This window comes from Haliotis rubra, unplaced genomic scaffold (genome assembly GCF_003918875.1).
Source record: "Haliotis rubra isolate DU_JTF1 unplaced genomic scaffold, ASM391887v1 Scf436, whole genome shotgun sequence".
NCBI lineage: Eukaryota > Metazoa > Mollusca > Gastropoda > Lepetellida > Haliotidae > Haliotis > Haliotis rubra.
In genome coordinates this window covers 1-19251 of record NW_025767120.1, presented here as the reverse complement: position 1 = coordinate 19251, position 19251 = coordinate 1, and the positions used below count along the sequence as shown (strand labels likewise).

Genomic DNA, 19251 nt, shown 5'->3' with positions numbered 1-19251 from the left:
ATCTTTGACTGGCATCCAAATTGTTGATTGACCCAGCTGCCACAATACAGTTTCAACCAAGGTACTAGTTATGCTGAAAACAAACAACATTGTGGAGCACAATCCCTCTTTAAATTTTTAATTGTAATAAGTTATCAAGCCATGCAAGCAAAAATATGTTTGATGCTTTCATACTAAAACTATTCTACCAGTTCAAGATCATGTCAGTGTTAATTTTGTGAACATCTTTTCTTGTAGAGTATGGTGAGAAAGACAGTCTCTTTGATATCATTGAGTTTGAAGGTGAAATTTACCAGCGACCATTTCAATACCTCAAGCGATGGAACAGCAACAAAGGGCTTACTAACATCAACTCACAAGTACCTGAAGGAACACATGAAGAATGTCTAACAGTTCTCCTGCAGTCAGTATTTCAGCAAGTCATATCTCTGTTCTTATTATCATATACATTGCTGGATGTTAATTATTATGATCATGTAAATAGTTTTCAATCGGCTGAAATTAAATACATTTTGGCCCTACACAGACATTAATTTTCTAAATGGCTGTTTTTCACGACTGCGTCTTAGTAATTTTCTCACCTGAAATTGTCTTACTAAGGAAGTTGAACTTTGGCATGAATGTTTCCGAACTTTTATATTCTTGTTCCCACAAATGATGACCCCAGATTTGTTCAAGAGGTGATTTCTTTATACGACTGCCAATGGTGCCACATTGAAAACAAATATTTTTTGCAATTATTATGTCATTTGGGTTAACCATGCAACAGAATTTGGTATCTACTGTAACTCATGAAATTAATGCGAGCATTTTATTAATGCGAAAAATGCGTCTGTACTCTTCTCACATCATTATAGTGATGCATTTCAGTCTAACCATGTCTACTTTGGGGAACTTAATAAAATACAGAAAACGTAAATATCTCGTCATCTTATTGTCTTCAGGTTAGCATTCATCATAACAATACAGAATATAAAAATAATTTAGACATCTCTCATAAAAATAAATGACAAATGAGCACTAATTTCCATGACACTAATTAATATACACTGAATTTATTCATCGGCAAATTATGTAACAATAGCGGAAGTGTTGACACTACACATTACACCAATACAGGTCACTTCCTCATTACAGGTGGTGTCCTGCCGGGAAGGCTAAAATTTATATTTTGGATTTCCCGGGAGAGCTAATTTCCAAGGGAGTAGGGGAGTACCGTCAAAGATACATTGCCGGGAAGCAAAATCCGTGTTGGGAGTAGATAGATTTCTTTTCAAAACATTGTTATAGTATTCGATTCATTTATTACCGTTATCTGTACACTGGTTAATAATATTTTTATAAATTGCACATTTCGATGAGTTGGACAGCTCACTAAAGATAAACTGAATAGCCTGACCATTTTTTCTTTGTTTTATAACTATTAGATATCTAGTGGTAATTCCCGCCTTAACCATATTTAACTTAATCCAATGATTGACAAAATACTTTTTACCTGATACGCCCAATTTTGGACACCATGGGTCTCCACCTCCACTTACAAATACTCATAACAACCCCATAAAAAGCTATATTCAGAAACAAGAAGCTTACACCAATATTTAATCATGCTATATTGCCTTTTAAATACGAGTGGATAACAACCTAACTCGGCATAAACCATGGAATTACATGTTGATTTCTTAACTCCTAATAACCTTTTACAAAAATCCAAATGCAACCTTTCAATATTTAAGCCTTTATTATATTCCCATATCTCAGATACATAAGGTGGTATACTGCCAACATAACATTCAAAGACAAATAAAAGAGATTCCAGGTTGAGAGAGATCGACCTGATATTATTGTAAAATGAGAATCTGTTATTATAATTAAAAACTATTCCTAAATATGTAAACGTATCAACAACCTCGAGGACACAACCATTATATCACCAATGTTCTGACGAATTAACTTTACCACCTCTTCTAAAGACCATTATCTTTAGAAGAGTTTTAGCAATATTTTCTTCAATGTCCTACTGTCTGGAATAAGCTGACAACGAATTCAACTGTGTTTGCAACCTTTCAACAGATTCAGAAAATATTACAAGTTCATCTGCATACATAAGCGGAAACATATTCAAAGATTTAAACTCGCAAGGTATACATTTATCTTTTAGGAAAGACTCCTTAAAATGAACTATCTAATGTTGAATTAAAGAAAATGTATAATGAAGAATAGACGTGAAAATGTGTAAATAACTTTATTTATATTGTTATATGTGTCCAAATTAAAGAGCGTTCGCGTTTATCCTGTTTTCTTTGTAATTTATCAGAGCCTCCGAGTGAGGCGCGCTGTGTTCATTCAGCCATAACATTGTATTGCAAGTACCGCGAAGGCTACGCTCATTGAACTAAGAAGCGTCACAATTTTAGCCTTCCCGGCCATGAACCTTACAGGTAACCCAAGTCACATGTAATTATTACTGGTTACAGTCACTGGTCATTGTTTAAAGTCACTAAAGCCCATCAGGCTGACTGTACATTCTCCAACCTTGCAGGATCATTTCACAATCTAGCTAACCTTTGACATCGCAGCTTCCATCAGACAAGTAGTAGCAAGCAATCACATGATCAAACATGGCAGCGTAATCAAAACATCGTCAACTCATTTCCATTCATTGATTAACAAGCTCAATTCAGGTTATTTGGTAAATAGCAAGTGTGAAAAGAAAATGAACAACATCAAAGATTCAGGGTGTCACATTTTATCGCATTTTAGACTAGACCCTTGCACTTACATTAAATTTGTGACGCATTAATTTCATGATTTACAGTATTTATTTTGTAGTCGGGCTGAACACATAGGTTTTGTGTTTTTCAGATATGTTAAGTTTTGATCTTGCTTTCATTCTTGAGTTTGGAACAGGCTCTTAATTTCTATCAAAATTCATGCATTCTAGCCATCTTGAAAACATTCCAACCAGAAAGCAATGTGTGTCATTGTTAAATGGGTTGTTCATTATCATTTAATCACCTGTAAGCTATGATAATTCAAATATATAGAAAACTGTAGGTGAGCTACAGAGCTTATATAGCTTGATGTTTATGTATATTTCAGACATTGTGGTGTGATGGATCCATCTTGGTCTGAACTTCACAACTTTGTATGGTTCCTCAACACCCAGTTGGTCGACTTTGAGAAATCTAATTTTTGTTCCAATGCTGTCCTTGAGGATTTGCCAGGTTTCCCAGTGTTTGTTCTAAAGTTCCTTATCCAGATGTCAAGGGTGAGTCAAACAGATTACCTTTTCATAAACATAGCAACAACAGACATCTTTGTTAATAATTCTCAGAATACATCCAACATTACACCGTCAAAAATCCTGTAATTTTTCCTTATCCTGACTCATGCTATTTGCTTGTCTCCTTCTTGCGAATGATAGTGGAACACTTGAATCCCTTTTTTAAGCTCCCTTTAAATAAAGCGGACGTAAAATCACTCACCCACGGTTGCCTCCCTTTACTGTTTTGGCGCCAAAATCAGTCACATGATCGCCCATGCTTGTCACTCTCTCCTTCTTCGCCCTAGAGGACGGTTGTGAGAGCGCCTGGGTCCCTATACGGCAGTATATCCTTTTAATTTGAGGCCTTTACCTCAAAATTTAGCTGTATATGGCATTTAGGAAGATATACTAGCAATATGGTTTGAATTTTTTGTCTAAATTATCTGTTTTTTTACGTTGTTGACATGATACTTCATCTTGTTTACATTTGATGAAAGGTTGCAGGTACCAGTTGTCTGCTACTGATCCTCATCTATTATGTCCTAATTGCACTTCTACGTGTTCTTCCAGCTTTCGCTGTCAACTTTGTCAGCACTTATCTGAAATTGAATTCAATAATTATTTATTTTCCATTCTTAGACGTGCTAATGACTGGTCTAGAAGGCATTTACAAGTCAATTCTAAACCGAGTGAATACGCTGATAACCCTTTAATTGTTTGCTGCTAAAATTCACCATTCCAGTGAATTGCCGGTCGCTACTACGGAGCATGTTGCTGTGGCAGAGGGGAGCTCCAGCTCCAGGAAGAGATCGTCAACGTCTGAAGTAGCCTCGTCGCAGTCTAAGAAGACCAGATCATCGTCTTCACAGAAAAAGAAGTTGACTGCAGATAAGACTTCGGTGAAGTCTTCCCCCGGTGCAGCACAGAAGACGAGGTCCTTTTATGCAGAGATCATCCCTCCAGACGAAGTAGACGTGTATGACAATCCACCCATCCTCATTCCTGAAGTAGCAGTTAAGAAGAAGACGAGATCCTCTTCTGCAGTGACATCAGCAGCCATCTCAGCGCAGACAGATGATCTATCAACGCAGACATCAGGTACCAGAGACGGCAGTTCTTCACAAGTGCAGCGGTCCTTGGAAGAAGCCTCATCCCGCTCAGATGCGTCGTCATCTCTGCAGCAGCAGCAGGCGTCGGCGCAGGACTTCAACCTGGGTATCTTCATGCAGCAGTTCACTGAGCAAATGTTGGAGCTGATGGAACGACGCTTTGCGCAGGAGAAGGCTGTGGCGAAGACCCCATCTACGACAAGCCTGCACGAAGAACAAGCAGTCTGCACATCGCATCCTGTTGAAGATAGAAGCCTGCGTGAAGGAGGAAGCCTGCGTGAAGGGTCTCGCACTCAACGATCGTCTATGGCAACTTCCAGAGAACCTGGCAGCCCTGACAATGATGAGCCTGCTGTAGATGTTCCAGAAGAGCCTATCGAGGAGCCTTCATGCAGGAGCAGAACTAGACATTCTCCGGAGCATCGCAGAAGCAGATCACAAGGATCATCTTCGACCTCAGATACGGACAACCATCAGGAGCCTGCATGCAGGCACTCCTCATCCCGTAGAAGAGAATCTACACCGTCACGAAGGCACTGAGATATGTCTCAAGACTCCAGGGAGGAACCTAGCTTATCCCAACCGGTCACCTGCGCGCAGGTCTCCAGGCAGGTCTCCAAGCAGGTCTCCATGCAGATCTCCACGCAGGTCTTTGGGATAGGATTCACAGTGGCAATGATCTTCAGAGCGAGAGGCCACTAGATCTGAAGATGATGGCGGAATCATATTCTCCGATACAGGGATCAAATCTTGGATTGCTAATGGATTGGAACTTGCATCACCTTCTAAAGAGGATAATGAAGCACTCACGTAAAAGATGTGGAACGAAGACTTTGATACGCTCACCCTTCCACCCATCGATCGTGTCTCGGACTAAGTTCCAGAGCCAAAGCGTCCCGCCGTTCAACACCAAGAAGTTCTCACTTCATCACATGGAACCCTTCATGTAGGCCCCAGATGGAACACTTCATGCAGGCCCCAGAGATAGATGAGAACTACAAAATCATCAACGACTCCCGATCTAGGACTTATAAGAGAGAGGATAAGAAGCTGGCACAACTAGATACAACCACCAGACGTACCTTCTTTGGTCTTGCCAAATCAAGAGCCATTAATGAAACCCTCATCGCTAAGTTCAGGAACTCGACCTCTGAAGAGGATCGGATGATTTACTCTGCACTGCTGACCCAAAGGAAGGATCATCAGTTTATGTCCGAACATCTGGCATCTACGTCAGCGGGCCTGACGCTTCGAGAAGACAAGGATTGCTGTCTTCCTGCAACTGGAGTGAGCGGTTCACCACCAAGACGTTGTACAGAGCTCCGTGGTCAGCATCGCCCGTCTTCGCAGGGGAGATTGATGACATAGCCAAAGAAGTTATGAAAGAGTCAAGGGATGTGATGATGATCAAGTCCATCGTCACACTAGCCAGTGTTATCCATCAGACAGCACAACGCTACTCTGGCAAGTCGAAATTCGTGGGGATACAGAGAGCCAGGGAAAAGAAGCATGGCAAGAGACTCTTTTCGTCGCCCAACCGGAGCTCCCAGGTAACCCCAGAAGAGGCCAAGCACCCAGAGGTGCCAGAGGATCTAGGCGCTGATGGACGGGTTCGGAACAACTGGAGTCATCCACCCCCAGCCGTTCCCATACAACCTTCGACAGTGGGTGGACGTCTGCAACGCTACTGGGAGAATTGGGGAATTCTTCAGGACAACTACGTATCCCAGATCCTACGCAAAGGATACAAGATACAACTGCAAGCAGTACCGCCACTTACAAGCAACCCTCTGGACCATAACTACGCTGCCGACCAGATGGAGAAACTACATGATGCCATCATAACTCTACTCGAGAAAGAGGCAGTCGAAGAGATAAAACAGGAGCTCATCATGATCAGCTTTTATTCCCCAATCTTCCTAGTACCAAAGAAAAATTCCAAGGAAAATTTCTGACTCATCTACAACCTGAGGAAATTCAACCAAGATTATCTACGAAGACCCTCAAAGTTCAGGATGATACATCTTCATCAGCTGCGACAAGTCGTTCGTCCATTAGACTACCTCGCCAGCATAGATGTACAGGATGCATATCTTCACATCCATATATATCCGGACTCAAGGAAATACCTACGATTCCTCTTCAACGGTCATCATTTCCAATGGAAGGTGCTACCATTTGGAATATCGTCGGCCCCCTGGTTGTTTACTCGAGTGACAAAGCCCATCATCACATATCTACATCATCGAGGTCTACGCAGTGCGTTTTACCTGGACGACGGGATTCAAGTTCATCAAGATCCCAGTCAAGTCAGACTGCAACTAAACTTCACCATCAGGCTTCTCACTCAACTAGGATTGCTAGTAAATCTCCTCAAGTCGGAACTAGAACCAACACAGGATCTTCAATTCCTAGAAATGCGGCTCCTCACGTCGTTCCAGAGGAGCGTTGGGTCAAGATACAACACATGGTATCTCTAGCACTACTCTCTCCGTTACCACTATGAAGTTGGCAGAGCCTACTCGGTCTTCTCACATCAGCTCAAGACATGACTCGCAGAAGAAGACTACAACTGTGCCCACAACAAGTGTTCGTGAACGCCCATCTTGACAGTCTGGATCCCTTCGTGTTCCCGGACAGTCTGAAACCTATGGTGGACTCGGAAGTCGATGTCTGCGGAAGAACCTATTTATCAGAGCCGGAGTGCAGCACTAATCTCTACGTAGATGCATCACTTTTTAAGGATGGGGAGCTCACCTCGACAACGAAGTGGCAGCATGGAAATGGTCGAGTCGAGTTTGCACATCAACATGCTCGAGATGAAAGCAGTAATAAACGCCTTACTACACTGGTTCAGCATACTAAGGAACGCACAGCTGTTGATCCATACGGACAACTCCACAGTAGTGTTCTACATCAACAAACAAGGATCAACAAGATCAAGAAATCTTCTAGATCTCAGCTTTCATCTGTTCAGCATAATAGACGACCTGAACATCTACATAAAAGCATGCCACATTCCGGCAGCCAAGAATGTGATAGCAGACGACCTATCTCGTCCAACACAACCATCCCCGACGGAATGGATGTTACATCCAGAAGCCTTCCGATGCATCATACAGATCATAGGATCTCCGCTGATAGACCTGTTTGCCACAAAGTACAACAAACAACTACCAACATTTGTCTCTCTGATTCCCGATCCACAAGCATGGGCAACAGATGCTCTAAGCGTCTCTTGGGAAGGACTAAACGCTTACGCGTTTCCACCTCCAGCTCTAATACCGCAGGTGTTGCAGAAAATCAAGCAGATGAAGAAGCTGCAACTGATTTTGGTCGCACTCTATTGGCCGGCGAGGGTGTGGTTTCCCATCCTCATGCAAGAACTGGGAACTCCAACCCTGCAACTCCCAGAGTGGCCGAACCTACTCATCCATCCGCACACCAAGCAAGTACACGGGAATCCCACAGTGTTCCAGTTACACGCATGGAGTGTAACAAAACTTGCTTGAAGAAAAGAGGATATTCCGCTAGAGCAGCAAAAGCGGTGACACTAGCTCTACGTAGATCAACCCGCAACTTGTACGACAACAAGTGGCAGAGATTTGAGGAATACGCTTTGAGGAAGTGCTTGACGGCGATGAAAGCAACGCATTCTCAAGTGGCGGAATACCTATGTCATCTAAGACAAACGAAGCGGTTAAAAGGTTCAACACTCCCTATATACCTAGCGGCCCTCAGCACGGTAATCACCATGAAGACGGGTGTTAAGCTGATCAAAGTACCAGAGATACTGGCACTACTACGCTCCTTCAAGTTGGAAGACCAACAAAACAAGTTTAAGGCGCCTGCTTGGGATCTCATCGTAGTCTTGTAGCATCTCACCAGTGACGCTTACGAACCACTAGAAAGGACATCCTACAAGTTTTTAACACAGAAAACTCTCTTCCTGATCACCTTGGCAACAGCAGCACTGATGTCGGAGATACATGCTCGGGACTTTGAACGAACACAATTTGATGCACATCGTAACATCGTACATCTAGGGCTGAGATGGATTTCATAGCAAAGAACCAGATGCCCAGTCAACCACACAGATAGTTCCACATCCCAGCACTCTCTACAGTCCTTGGGCCACAGGATATGCAGGATCTATCCTTATGCCCAGTCAAAGCATTAAAAGTCTATCTACAAAGAACTAAGACGAGGAGACGAAAATTCAAGCGCCTTTTCATCCCACTATCCACAGAGACACCCACAGAAGTCTCACGTACAGCAATATCCATTTGGATGAGAGCTGTCATCTTAAGGGCCTACGAAGCAGCAGGACATGAGCCTCCACGAGCCTCCAACCCTCATGAAGTCAGAGCTCTGGCATCGGCACTTGCTCTGGATGGAAACTCCTTCATCTTGACGATAATGGAGGGCTGCTTTTGGAAGTCGGAGACGGTGTTTGCCAACCACTACCTCAGAGACATTGCTACCGAGGACATCTTCGGCATTCACCAGTTTGGGCCTCTTGTTGTAGCACAACAATTGACGCTGACAAAGGCGCTGAGATGGATCTCACCCTTTTATCAGGTGACTTGTAAAAGCCAATGCTCTGGAGAGCTAGAGCTTTAGAGTTCAGGTGCACGTCTAGGACAGACCAGCATGAGTTATAGACCCTGTACTTGTAAGGAGTTACTCGTACATGAAGAAGGGTCGCTTCTCCACTTGATGCGAGCATCAAGACATGGAGTTGCATGAATCCACACATAATGCCAAGAGAAGAGTTCCAGAGAATCTGACAAGTTGTGGTCCCCCAAGACTCATCAGAGGAAGCTGGAAGAATAGGATCAGCATAAGTGCCATAAGAAGTTCCCACGGGGGGTATGCAGGACATAAATCAGCAACCTATGAATCCAGAAGTGGCCTGATCCACCACCGGTTCCGTCGGATTCTACAAGCAAATAGCAAGAGTCAGGATAAGGAAAAATATGTAATTTTCTGACTAAAATTGATATTTTATACTTATCCTGACTCATGAGGTCAGCCCTCCCAACCTCCCCACATGGCACTCTGGATTTCCCTGTAAATCCGGGTGTCGGGCTCATATACAGAGAGAGTGACAAGCATGGGCGATCATGTGACTGATTTTAGCACCAAAACAGTAAAGGGAGGCAACCCTGGGTAAGTGATTTTACGTCCGCTTTTTTGAAAGGGAGCTTCAAAAGGGATTCAAGTGTTCCACTATCATTCGCAAGGAGAAGGAGACAAGCAAATAGCATGAGTCAGGATAAGTATAAAATATCAATTTTAGTCAGAAAATTACATTTTTGGCTGCAATCACACAAAAATAATCTTCCAAATTTCCAACTGTTCCCTGCACTTCAAACTGACAACCAGGTATCAAAATAACTGTACTGCTAATTGGTATCAACCTTTTCAACAGGGTGGTGTTTGAAACTTTACATTTGTAAATCAGACTTTTAGCCAGTAAGAGCATCAAACATTTCATCTGAAACAAGATTCAAGGCTAAGGTTTACATTGCTTACATGTGTACAATTATCTTTCACAATGTCTGACAATATCTTCCAGGAAGTTTCAACATAATATTGTCAGGTTTTCTGATCCAGAGAAATAGGATTTTGATACCTCTTATAGATACCTCACAGGGATTGTTTCAAAACTTCGGACAGCCATTTTCTATGCTTTAGAAACTAAAGATCTTTTCAAATATGAACCTTTCTCTGGATAAGTCCAAGCTCATTAGTTCTCCCTGCCTCAAGAACTAAAATGAAGGCCTAAACTCTGAGGCATATATCAAGAAAACATATTTGTATTTCAAGCAAGCATGATGCCTTCTTACTTAAAAACGGCTAAATTTAAGAAAATATGGACAAAATAACAGGTTTTTTGTTTGTTTGTTTATTTTTAGCACTGTTTTTTTTGGGGTGCTAAATATGCCTATCTATGCATAGGTTAAAATCCAAGATAAGACCCTGAATATGAATTAGAATGTATTCTATGCTTCATATTTTAGAATATTGCAACAGATGTCTAATGTATCGGACATTCTCTCCTTCTATGAACAAAAACAATTTGTATTATGATGCTTTGGTGCATTCAGGATTCAGATCATTCTCTTTCATTTTTCACAGGACTTTGCAACGAGATCTTTGGTGATGAGTGAGCAGACGCCTCTGGATCAACTGAATGTCCAAGAAACCATAGACCTAGCTCAGTTTCAGATGAAGAGAAAATGGGAGAGCAGGTGTGGATTTGTCTAGTGTCATATATCTAAAGTGGAAATGGTCTGTACAGTTAGCTTACAAAACAATAATTACAAAGTTAAAACAACTATAACATTAATCCGATTTCATCAATTGTTCTGCTCTTATGAATGTAAGTGTATCTAAATGCTGTTGATGTACAGTATTGATCCTTTTTCTTCAGCCCTCATCCCTACATTTTCTTCAACCCTGATGGCCACACAATGACCTTTCTTGGCTTCAACATCAACCGCCAGACAGGGAACATGGTGGATCAGCAGACAGGGAGGGTGCTGGAGAGAAATCTAGTGCCCAAACCACTACAGAAAGCACTGATCAGAAACAAGGTCAACATGAATGAAAACTTTGAACAGATGAAAAGGTTAAACATCTTTCTATATATGTATATTTAATAGGTTAGGTAATGATGTAATCATATCTGATAAGCCACGTACAAATCTTTAGCCAACTACCTAGATGATAGATTTATATGAGAGTAGATTTATACCAGAAAATTATATTTGTTGATTTCAAATCTAGAAACATTGCAGGTATTGAATTGGTGTGTTCCTTCATGACCAAAAGCACTGACTGTTTGGTAACAGCAGAAGTGATTAGTAATGAGGATTTGGCAGAGTCTTCATATTTTCAAGAGTGAAATGAATGAACTCATTGATAAATGAAAATAAGTTTTAATACACATAAGTTTCCTTTCCTGTACCCACACCATGAATTACATCATTATCCCCCGCCGCGCGTTTTGCGCGAAGCGGGGGATATAGTATTAGGGTCCGTCCGTCCGTCCGTACGTGCGAATTCGAATATCTTAAGAACCGTTGACTAGATTCTTTTCATATTTGTTACCTAGGTTCATCACAGTATAAGAAAGGTCCCAGTCAGATTTGGTGACCTTGACCATAAGTTCAAGGTCACAAGGAGACTTTAACGTTTTGCTCTTGTCAGCAAGATATCTCAAGAACCGTTCACTAGATTTTCTTCATATTCAATACCGAGCTTTATCTACGGTAGGCGCAGGGCCCACTTGATTTTGATGACCTTCACATAATTTTCAAGGTCATGGCGACACTTTGAAGATTTCAGCAGATTAACCTGCATGTTATGCTTGTCAGCGAGATACGTCCAGAACCATTCACTGGATTTTCTTCATATTTGACGCCAAGCTTCAGGGAAAGTGCAAGGCCCAGTCTATTTTGGTGACCTTCGCTTAATTTTCAAGATCACAAGGACACTTTGAAGATTTCAGCATGTTAAATTGCATATTAAGATAGTCAGCAAGATATCGCAAATACCATTCACTGGATTTGTTTCATATTTAACACCAAGCTTTATCTAATGAAGGTGCAGGGCCCAGTCAATTTTGGTGACCTTCACATAATTTTGAAGGACACTGTGACACTTTGAAGATTTCAGCATGTAAACCTGAATTCACTGGATTTTCTTCATAGACTTTCAAGACTTCCCTTGAATGTTCTTTAGTACCTTTTTTGCATATTTCATACACTATGACATTCATGTCAAGGTCAAAGCCAGTCTTGAAAATATTTGTGTGTTTGAACAACTAAAGAGCAAGATATCAATAGCGGTTGACTGGTCATGTTTTTGTTGACATTTAACTTCATCTTAAACTTTTATTACTTTTAAAGTTTGATTTGATAATTTGCAGCGGAGGATTATGTCATCTTAGTGACAATGCTTGTCTTACTTGTTTTCGCCTCTATAGTTAGTTCCAAAATACACGCAACAACATAAGATGGTAATGTCATTCAGATAGGAAATCCAAGCATTGGGATGTTAAATACATTGCAGTTTGTAGCTCCAAAATTAGACATTTTTACACTTCCTCTACCTCTACATCATTGCCATACATCCAGCATTATGGCTGAAATCCAACTAATCTTCACAAGTTTCAGAGGTCCTTTTCACTGTCAGCTACACACAACCAGTTGTCAAGTCAACAGCACTGGCAATTAGTATTTATCTCTTCAGCTTGATAAGGCAGGAAGTTGTGTGCAAAATTCACTTTATGTCGGAAAGCGCAGGTTAAATCTCCAAATTATCATCAAGGCAGGAAAAAACAAATAATGATAGTAATAGTAATGCACTTGTTGAGTGCCTGATATCCAACCGCTCAGGGGTGCTTAACAGTGTCAGTGGAAATAGGTAGGTTTTCAGTTGTTCCTTGAAAGAGTCCAGTGAAGTGCAGGATCTAATGTCGATAGGAAGAGAGGTCTAGAGAATAAGGGCATTGGCTGAGAAGGCTCTGGCTGTCTTGGAGTCTTGGCACTGAGAGTTGGCATTTGCTCTGTGATCTGAGAGTTCTTTTTGGTTGGTAGTGATGGATGAGATATTGTGGTGATTGAGGATCGTTCAGGGTGGAGTCTTTCCAATTGTTTATCACCCAGACTGTTATCAGTACTAGTAGTTACGGAAAACACTACATATCTCTAATGACAAGAGGAAATTCAATCTTTCTGACTCTGAAGTTAATAATAATAGTAATAATGCTAATCCAACCCGATGCTGCTCTCTGGCATTACATTATTACCCTGATGTAATCGTACTTTCAAAGCTGCTACTTAGTGCTTCACACGACCGTATAGGTCTGTACGTCCGCTTCTCAGGTTCCCATTTTAAACAGCTGGGTGGACTGAGTGCAATGTAGGCGAAGTGCCTTGCCCAGGGACACAACACAGTATGAGACCAAGGTCACAAATTTTGGTGTCTCCACCGGGATTCGAATCCGGGCCTTTGGCATGAGAGGCCAGCATGCTAACCACTACACCACTGTTATCCTCATAGCCCCATCTTGACCAAACAGATTCTTCCCTGTCCTCATGGAAGATCCACTTCTACTACGACTACATTAGGAACTATTTACCACTACATTAAGAACAACTTCATAAGATATTTTTCAATTCTTAAGCTAAATAATCAAGTAGGATTATTTTTGGATCCTTTGTGAAGTAGTATCAGTATTTGATGTGCCCATCAGCCTGGTTTGCAGAAAACATTTTTCTGAATAAATACTTTGTGTTGCTCTGCTGTGGACATTACATGAATCATTGTTTCATACAGATTCAATGCTACTTGTACACTGGTCAGAATTTGATAATGCTTGATACTATAATGTCATGGTAGGATGGATCCATTCTATAGGTTATCACGTATCTTCCAAGACCATAAGAACTTAAACACTAGCATGAACATATTTGGTTCTTATAAATTGCATTTTTCCATTTACAGACACGATCGATTGGCTAAGCTGTGCAGTGTGATGCCAGGTGTCGACTTTGTACATGACCCGGATGACACATATGAACTGACAACAGACAATGTCAAGAAGATTCTGGCCATTTACATGAGATTTAGGTGAGTGTTTGCCAGCCAAGTCAAATGTCATCATGTAAATATTGCACAAAGGAAGCCACAGGCTACTTTACAGATCATGCCTTTGCAATACCAGGCCAAGGTTGCGTATGTGGCTGTGTGCCCAACACAATATGTGACTATTATGGCTGCCAAACAAAGCTATATTGTGATTCCACTGGTTATCAGTTTCTCACTTGAAGCTGGTAACTCTAAACACAAGTGGTAAGTAAGGAAGAGAGTTTTTATGGATGTCAACTTCTTTATTATGATAAACAGGTTTATCATAATACAGAAGTTGACATCCATAAAAACTCTCTTCCTTATGTGTTTCACTTCTAAATGCCATTCCCGCCATATAGCTTGTCAAACTCTAAATGCCATTCAAAGACCAAGTGGTAAGTAAAAAGTTTCCTTATTTGATATTTCTGTCATCACTTAAAAATATTGAGTAAAATATGAAGAAGACAAACTGTGCAATGAGATAAGTAGAAAATATGACATTCCCAAAGCAAGAGGCATGTGTGAAAAGCCTTAATAATAGTTGTGACAGATGTAAATGGATGCTGCTGATGACAGCTCCAAACTAATGCACTGGACACAGCAGGATGTGATAACCCAGAAATAGGTTAGGAGTAATGGTGTAATTAAAGTGTGGCTTGTATATATGTAATAAAGATATTTAGTAGCTGTACTAAATATATTACAGATCTACCAGATTCTTATAGGATATATTGCTGTGTACCTGTTTGTATAGATGTGGAATCCCAGTGATAATCATGGGAGAGACAGGATGTGGGAAGACAAGACTGGTCAAATTCATGTGTGATCTGCAGTGCTTGCCAGGCTCTGACATGGAAAATATGGTCATTGTGAAGGTAAAGGTGTAATAATACATGTTAGAGAAGGAACTTGGTGGATGACATCATCACCATATGTAATTCCAAGTTTGATCTTCATCAAATGGAATTCAAATTTGTGTGTCATCATGATATGGACATGTTTTATATCACATGCTTATGATAATTTACACACATATTTTCAAAAAGAAATCATTATTAAAATTAAGGATCAAGGTCATTAAAGTGGAAGTACATTTAACTTTCGCTTACATGTACATGTATCAAGAGGCTTTTTGAAGGTTCTTAAGAAAGGACATTCTGATGCCCTAAATTTGCAGTGATGCCATTATACTGAAAGTGTAAGTGTAAGTTAGGAAGCATAGGTCTTACTCCATTAGACAACCTTGGGGATGAAAGATGAAAAAAGGTACTAGTAAGGTCATATTTAACTTTCTTAAGTACTAAGACAGGTTTGAAATAGTTTGACAATGAATGTCATCTGACCATAAATGCATGTGTTTTAGTGTTGAAAGTTATCTTTGAAAGGTTCATGGAGGCACAACCTCTGAGGACATCATCAGGAAGGTCAAGCATGCAGAACAACTCGCCATTGCTAATAAGGCTAATAACCCTCACCTGTACACTGTCCTGTTCTTTGATGAAGCAAACACAACTGAGGCCATTGGACTCATCAAGGAAATAATGTGTGATGGCTCTATGGATGGACAGCCACTGAAACTGTCAGAAAACCTAAAGATTGTAGCTGCCTGCAATCCTTACAGAAAGTATGTTTGAGTACATAAGTGTTATGGTATTAGGTAAACCTTGGAAAGGTCATTAGTTTCCATACAGGTAGAGCCATTGCACATTTGCAAATAGTCAAAATTAATGCATTCAGTTTCTCATGCCATTGTAGCATCTTGTTTATAAAACAATAAATACCAGTAGGTGTTTATTATCTAAGACATATTAAGCTCTACCTTCATGGATAACATACAAGTAAAGACTTGGTATGACTTATAACTGTATTGTCCATGTGTGATTTAAATATTTAATTCCTGTTGACTGCTCTGACCTTTCTCTAGTGAAATTTGGAGCTTAAGTTACTTAGAGAATTTGGTGTATGGTTTTAAGTATTAAGGTTTAGCAACATCTAAATCTACTTTAAATATCCATCTACATGATCTATAATTGCAAAATTTAGTGTTGTTAGCAAAGATAATTAATGAGTCAATGGCATTGGTCTAATATTTTGAGTAGGTTGTTGATTTTAGTACAGGAATCACTAAATATGTAGCTGTATATAATCAGCATTATGTGGAATAAATACCACTCAGATCATCATAGGCTTGCAAAATTGAATTCTACACTGTACATAACCATATAATAAATGTAGTGGATACATGGAAAGAACTTACAGTTACAATCATTTGAAGAAATGTTGCTGGTAATGGTTGTGAGATAATAATTATCGAATTGAAAACTCACTGCTATCAGTAATGAATTATGTCAGTAGAAGTATCAGTCTTTACAGATGATATGAGTTAGATGGGAAATCTCGATGTTGTTCACATTTGTGAATCAGTAGTGCCTAATAGCACCATGATTTGTCAACATTCATTCACTTCATGAGACTGTGTATGGCAGCCTTACATGTTGATGCACATATATCCCTTCCATGTCTTAGACTTGATGTTCATTTCAGCATCGTCAGACACAGTAAAACTACTCATCTGAAAACATGGCGTGCAACAATTATCCCCGTATTGACGTTGTTTACATCATTGACATGCATTTGGTATTATGACAATTTGTAAGGTGTGGCACAACATGTGGCCACTGTACATGATAACATGCCGGCATAGTTTGAATTGGTTAATTCTGTACTTTATGTATTTCACATGAGGTCAGTCATTACCATTTTGAACCTATTGGTACATGTTCCATAATCTGCCATAACCTGCGGACTGCCATAACCTATAAAGAATTCCATGAATTGCAGACACTGCATGATAAATCAAACTCAAACAATGAATGAAAACAGATGAATCAACAGTATATTGTAAGCAAATCAACTTGCTTGACAGAAACCACACAGATTCATCTACCTTCGTTGAAATGATCAAAGTCACTAAGATTGTTTGAAATCAGTGTTGTAAACTCCCCAAAATTTCAGCCAGACAACTGGTCTGGTAACTCTCAAAAGTTACCAGACTGGCTTGAAAGTTGCCAGTCCAGAATTTTCTGGATCAAGAAAAATAAAAAGAAGGTTACGTTAATAAGAGGAGGGAAATGTTTAATGTCAGGTTATTGTCACAATAACACACGTTTTCAAATGTTTTTCAGTCAAGGCTTTATTCATTATATACATTACAAAATTACACTGATTTAACAACCAGACCATCGGGCGTGCAACTTTTTATTGAAATACTATATACTATAAGTCATTTTCATGTATTTTTCATTTCAATATACATGTATCTTGCCTACATTATGCTTTTGTCTCTATGCAAAATTCTTTTGATATTTACTCCACAGTGAAGTGGTATTCAAATTAGTTGTTATTATTTGTTTTTTGTTATTTTTAACCTATGATTGACAAAGTATTTTCCCTATAATAACTGGACTATGGTATAACGACAGTATTTCAGGTATGTTGTTGGTGTTCGGACAATGTTTTTCCCTGACAATTGGGAATTCAGTTTCACATAAATGAAAGTACTCAAAGATCTTTGACTAACTTTTGCTAATGTTTACAAACAGACATTCGGATGAGTATATTCAGAGACTTGAAAAAGCAGGACTTGGCTATCATGTTGAGGCTGACAAGACAACAGATAAGCTGGGTAAGTGAGTCCACTGGAGTGAATTCTGAAAGTAAAATGGTAAAACTGAAAATTGTACTTTGATTATGGAATTAGTAGAAATGGAATCCCAGACAAATTAATGACAAACTGTCTTGTTCATCTATTCATGTATGGTACTAACAGAGTAATTGATGAATAAGGATTTATGGTTAAGACATGGATATGATTGTGTTGATGATCAACCATGAAATGCAGATTGCACTTTCATATTTACAGTTTTCAGCAAAGAAATGCATTTCAATGTGTATATGTACACTAGGTATTTTCATTATTTTGATATATTTAGGATGTTTCCAAAATTAACCTACTTCACATAAACGGTATCTGTTTTAATATTACACTAACTTTACATTAAAATTTGGTTCCATTAATGTTTTACACATTGAAGTATTTTAGCCATACAGATTTGTAATTGTAATTTTTTGTAGTTACTGAAGCAAAATAGTTATGTCATGTTACATGTGTACATGTGATTATTTTCTATGTCCAGGCCATGTCCCTATGAGGAGACTTGTCTACCGGGTGCAGCCCTTGCCACAGAGCATGCTTCCTCTTGTTTGGGACTTTGGCCAACTCAACGTTCAAGTGGAAGAACTCTACATCAGACAGATGGTCAACAGATATGTGAGATGATTTCACTGTTTCATAGCTATGAAATGAGCGCTGAAGTCAACTCTTGATCTGTTAAGCATGTCTGCTTGTTGGTAGTAATATTTAACATATGAAAGATATTCTTTAATCCAGATGATATAGTCCACCTCTTCATCTGATAAAAGAAGTGGGTCACTGTGCATTGTTGCTCTGTAAAATTATTGTTACACAGCTTTTAAAAATATTTTGAATACATTCAGACAGAACACAACAAAATTAGAATTGAGTAATGTCATTATTTAAATATTTTATCTATATCACCACACTCGTTCACTTTTGAGTGAGTGAGTATGGTTTTACATCACTTTTAGCAATATTCAAGCAATATCACGGGCAAGTGACACCAGAAATGGAATCACACATTGTACCCTGTGGGGAATCTAACCCGGCCTATGTGACCACATGCCTCTCATTCACTTTTTATGTTACAGCAATACATGACCTTTTAAAAACTAGGATATAATTATTTTATTTTATTTTTATTTTTACACAGGTAACACTGTATGCTATGATATACTGGTAACTCTTTATCTATAATTCTTGACTGCACCATTTTCAAATGGACAATAAAGTGACTTTAAGTCTGTTTCAAAGGACTTCTGATTCACAGCAATTTAAACACTGATGTTATAGGGGTAGAATTCTTAAAGCTATCAAAACTGCTAACTATTGTTTGACATGAATATGACTAAAATGTTGATGCATCATATTTACCATAATCATATATGTTTGGAATTATTGCAGGTTCGAAATGGCCAGATACCTGTACTTGGTAGTATTGTGTCAGTTGTCAGTAAGGTCCTCATAGCCTCTCAGTCTTTCATGAGGATACAACAGGTATGTTTGCTTCAATTATATTTTGTAGTGTAATC

The 19251-nt window shown here is 39.5% G+C and overlaps 1 protein-coding gene across 1 annotated transcript in view; it reads left to right on the top strand.

Moving 5' to 3' along the window:
• The window catches only part of LOC124289211 (E3 ubiquitin-protein ligase rnf213-beta-like), a gene marked incomplete at its 3' end in the record, with an annotated part of 178699 nt that extends 159479 nt beyond the window's left edge, over nucleotides 1-19220 (top strand). The window contains exons 32-41 of the mRNA XM_046725815.1: nucleotides 238-403; nucleotides 3103-3271; nucleotides 10522-10634; nucleotides 10817-11014; nucleotides 13897-14022; nucleotides 14777-14897; nucleotides 15408-15646; nucleotides 17625-17707; nucleotides 18219-18352; nucleotides 19124-19220. Coding sequence (XP_046581771.1) covers nucleotides 238-403; nucleotides 3103-3271; nucleotides 10522-10634; nucleotides 10817-11014; nucleotides 13897-14022; nucleotides 14777-14897; nucleotides 15408-15646; nucleotides 17625-17707; nucleotides 18219-18352; nucleotides 19124-19220 — 1446 coding nt within the window. The remainder of the gene's footprint in view (nucleotides 1-237; nucleotides 404-3102; nucleotides 3272-10521; nucleotides 10635-10816; nucleotides 11015-13896; nucleotides 14023-14776; nucleotides 14898-15407; nucleotides 15647-17624; nucleotides 17708-18218; nucleotides 18353-19123) is intronic.
• Between the last annotated feature and the right edge of the window lie 31 nt (nucleotides 19221-19251).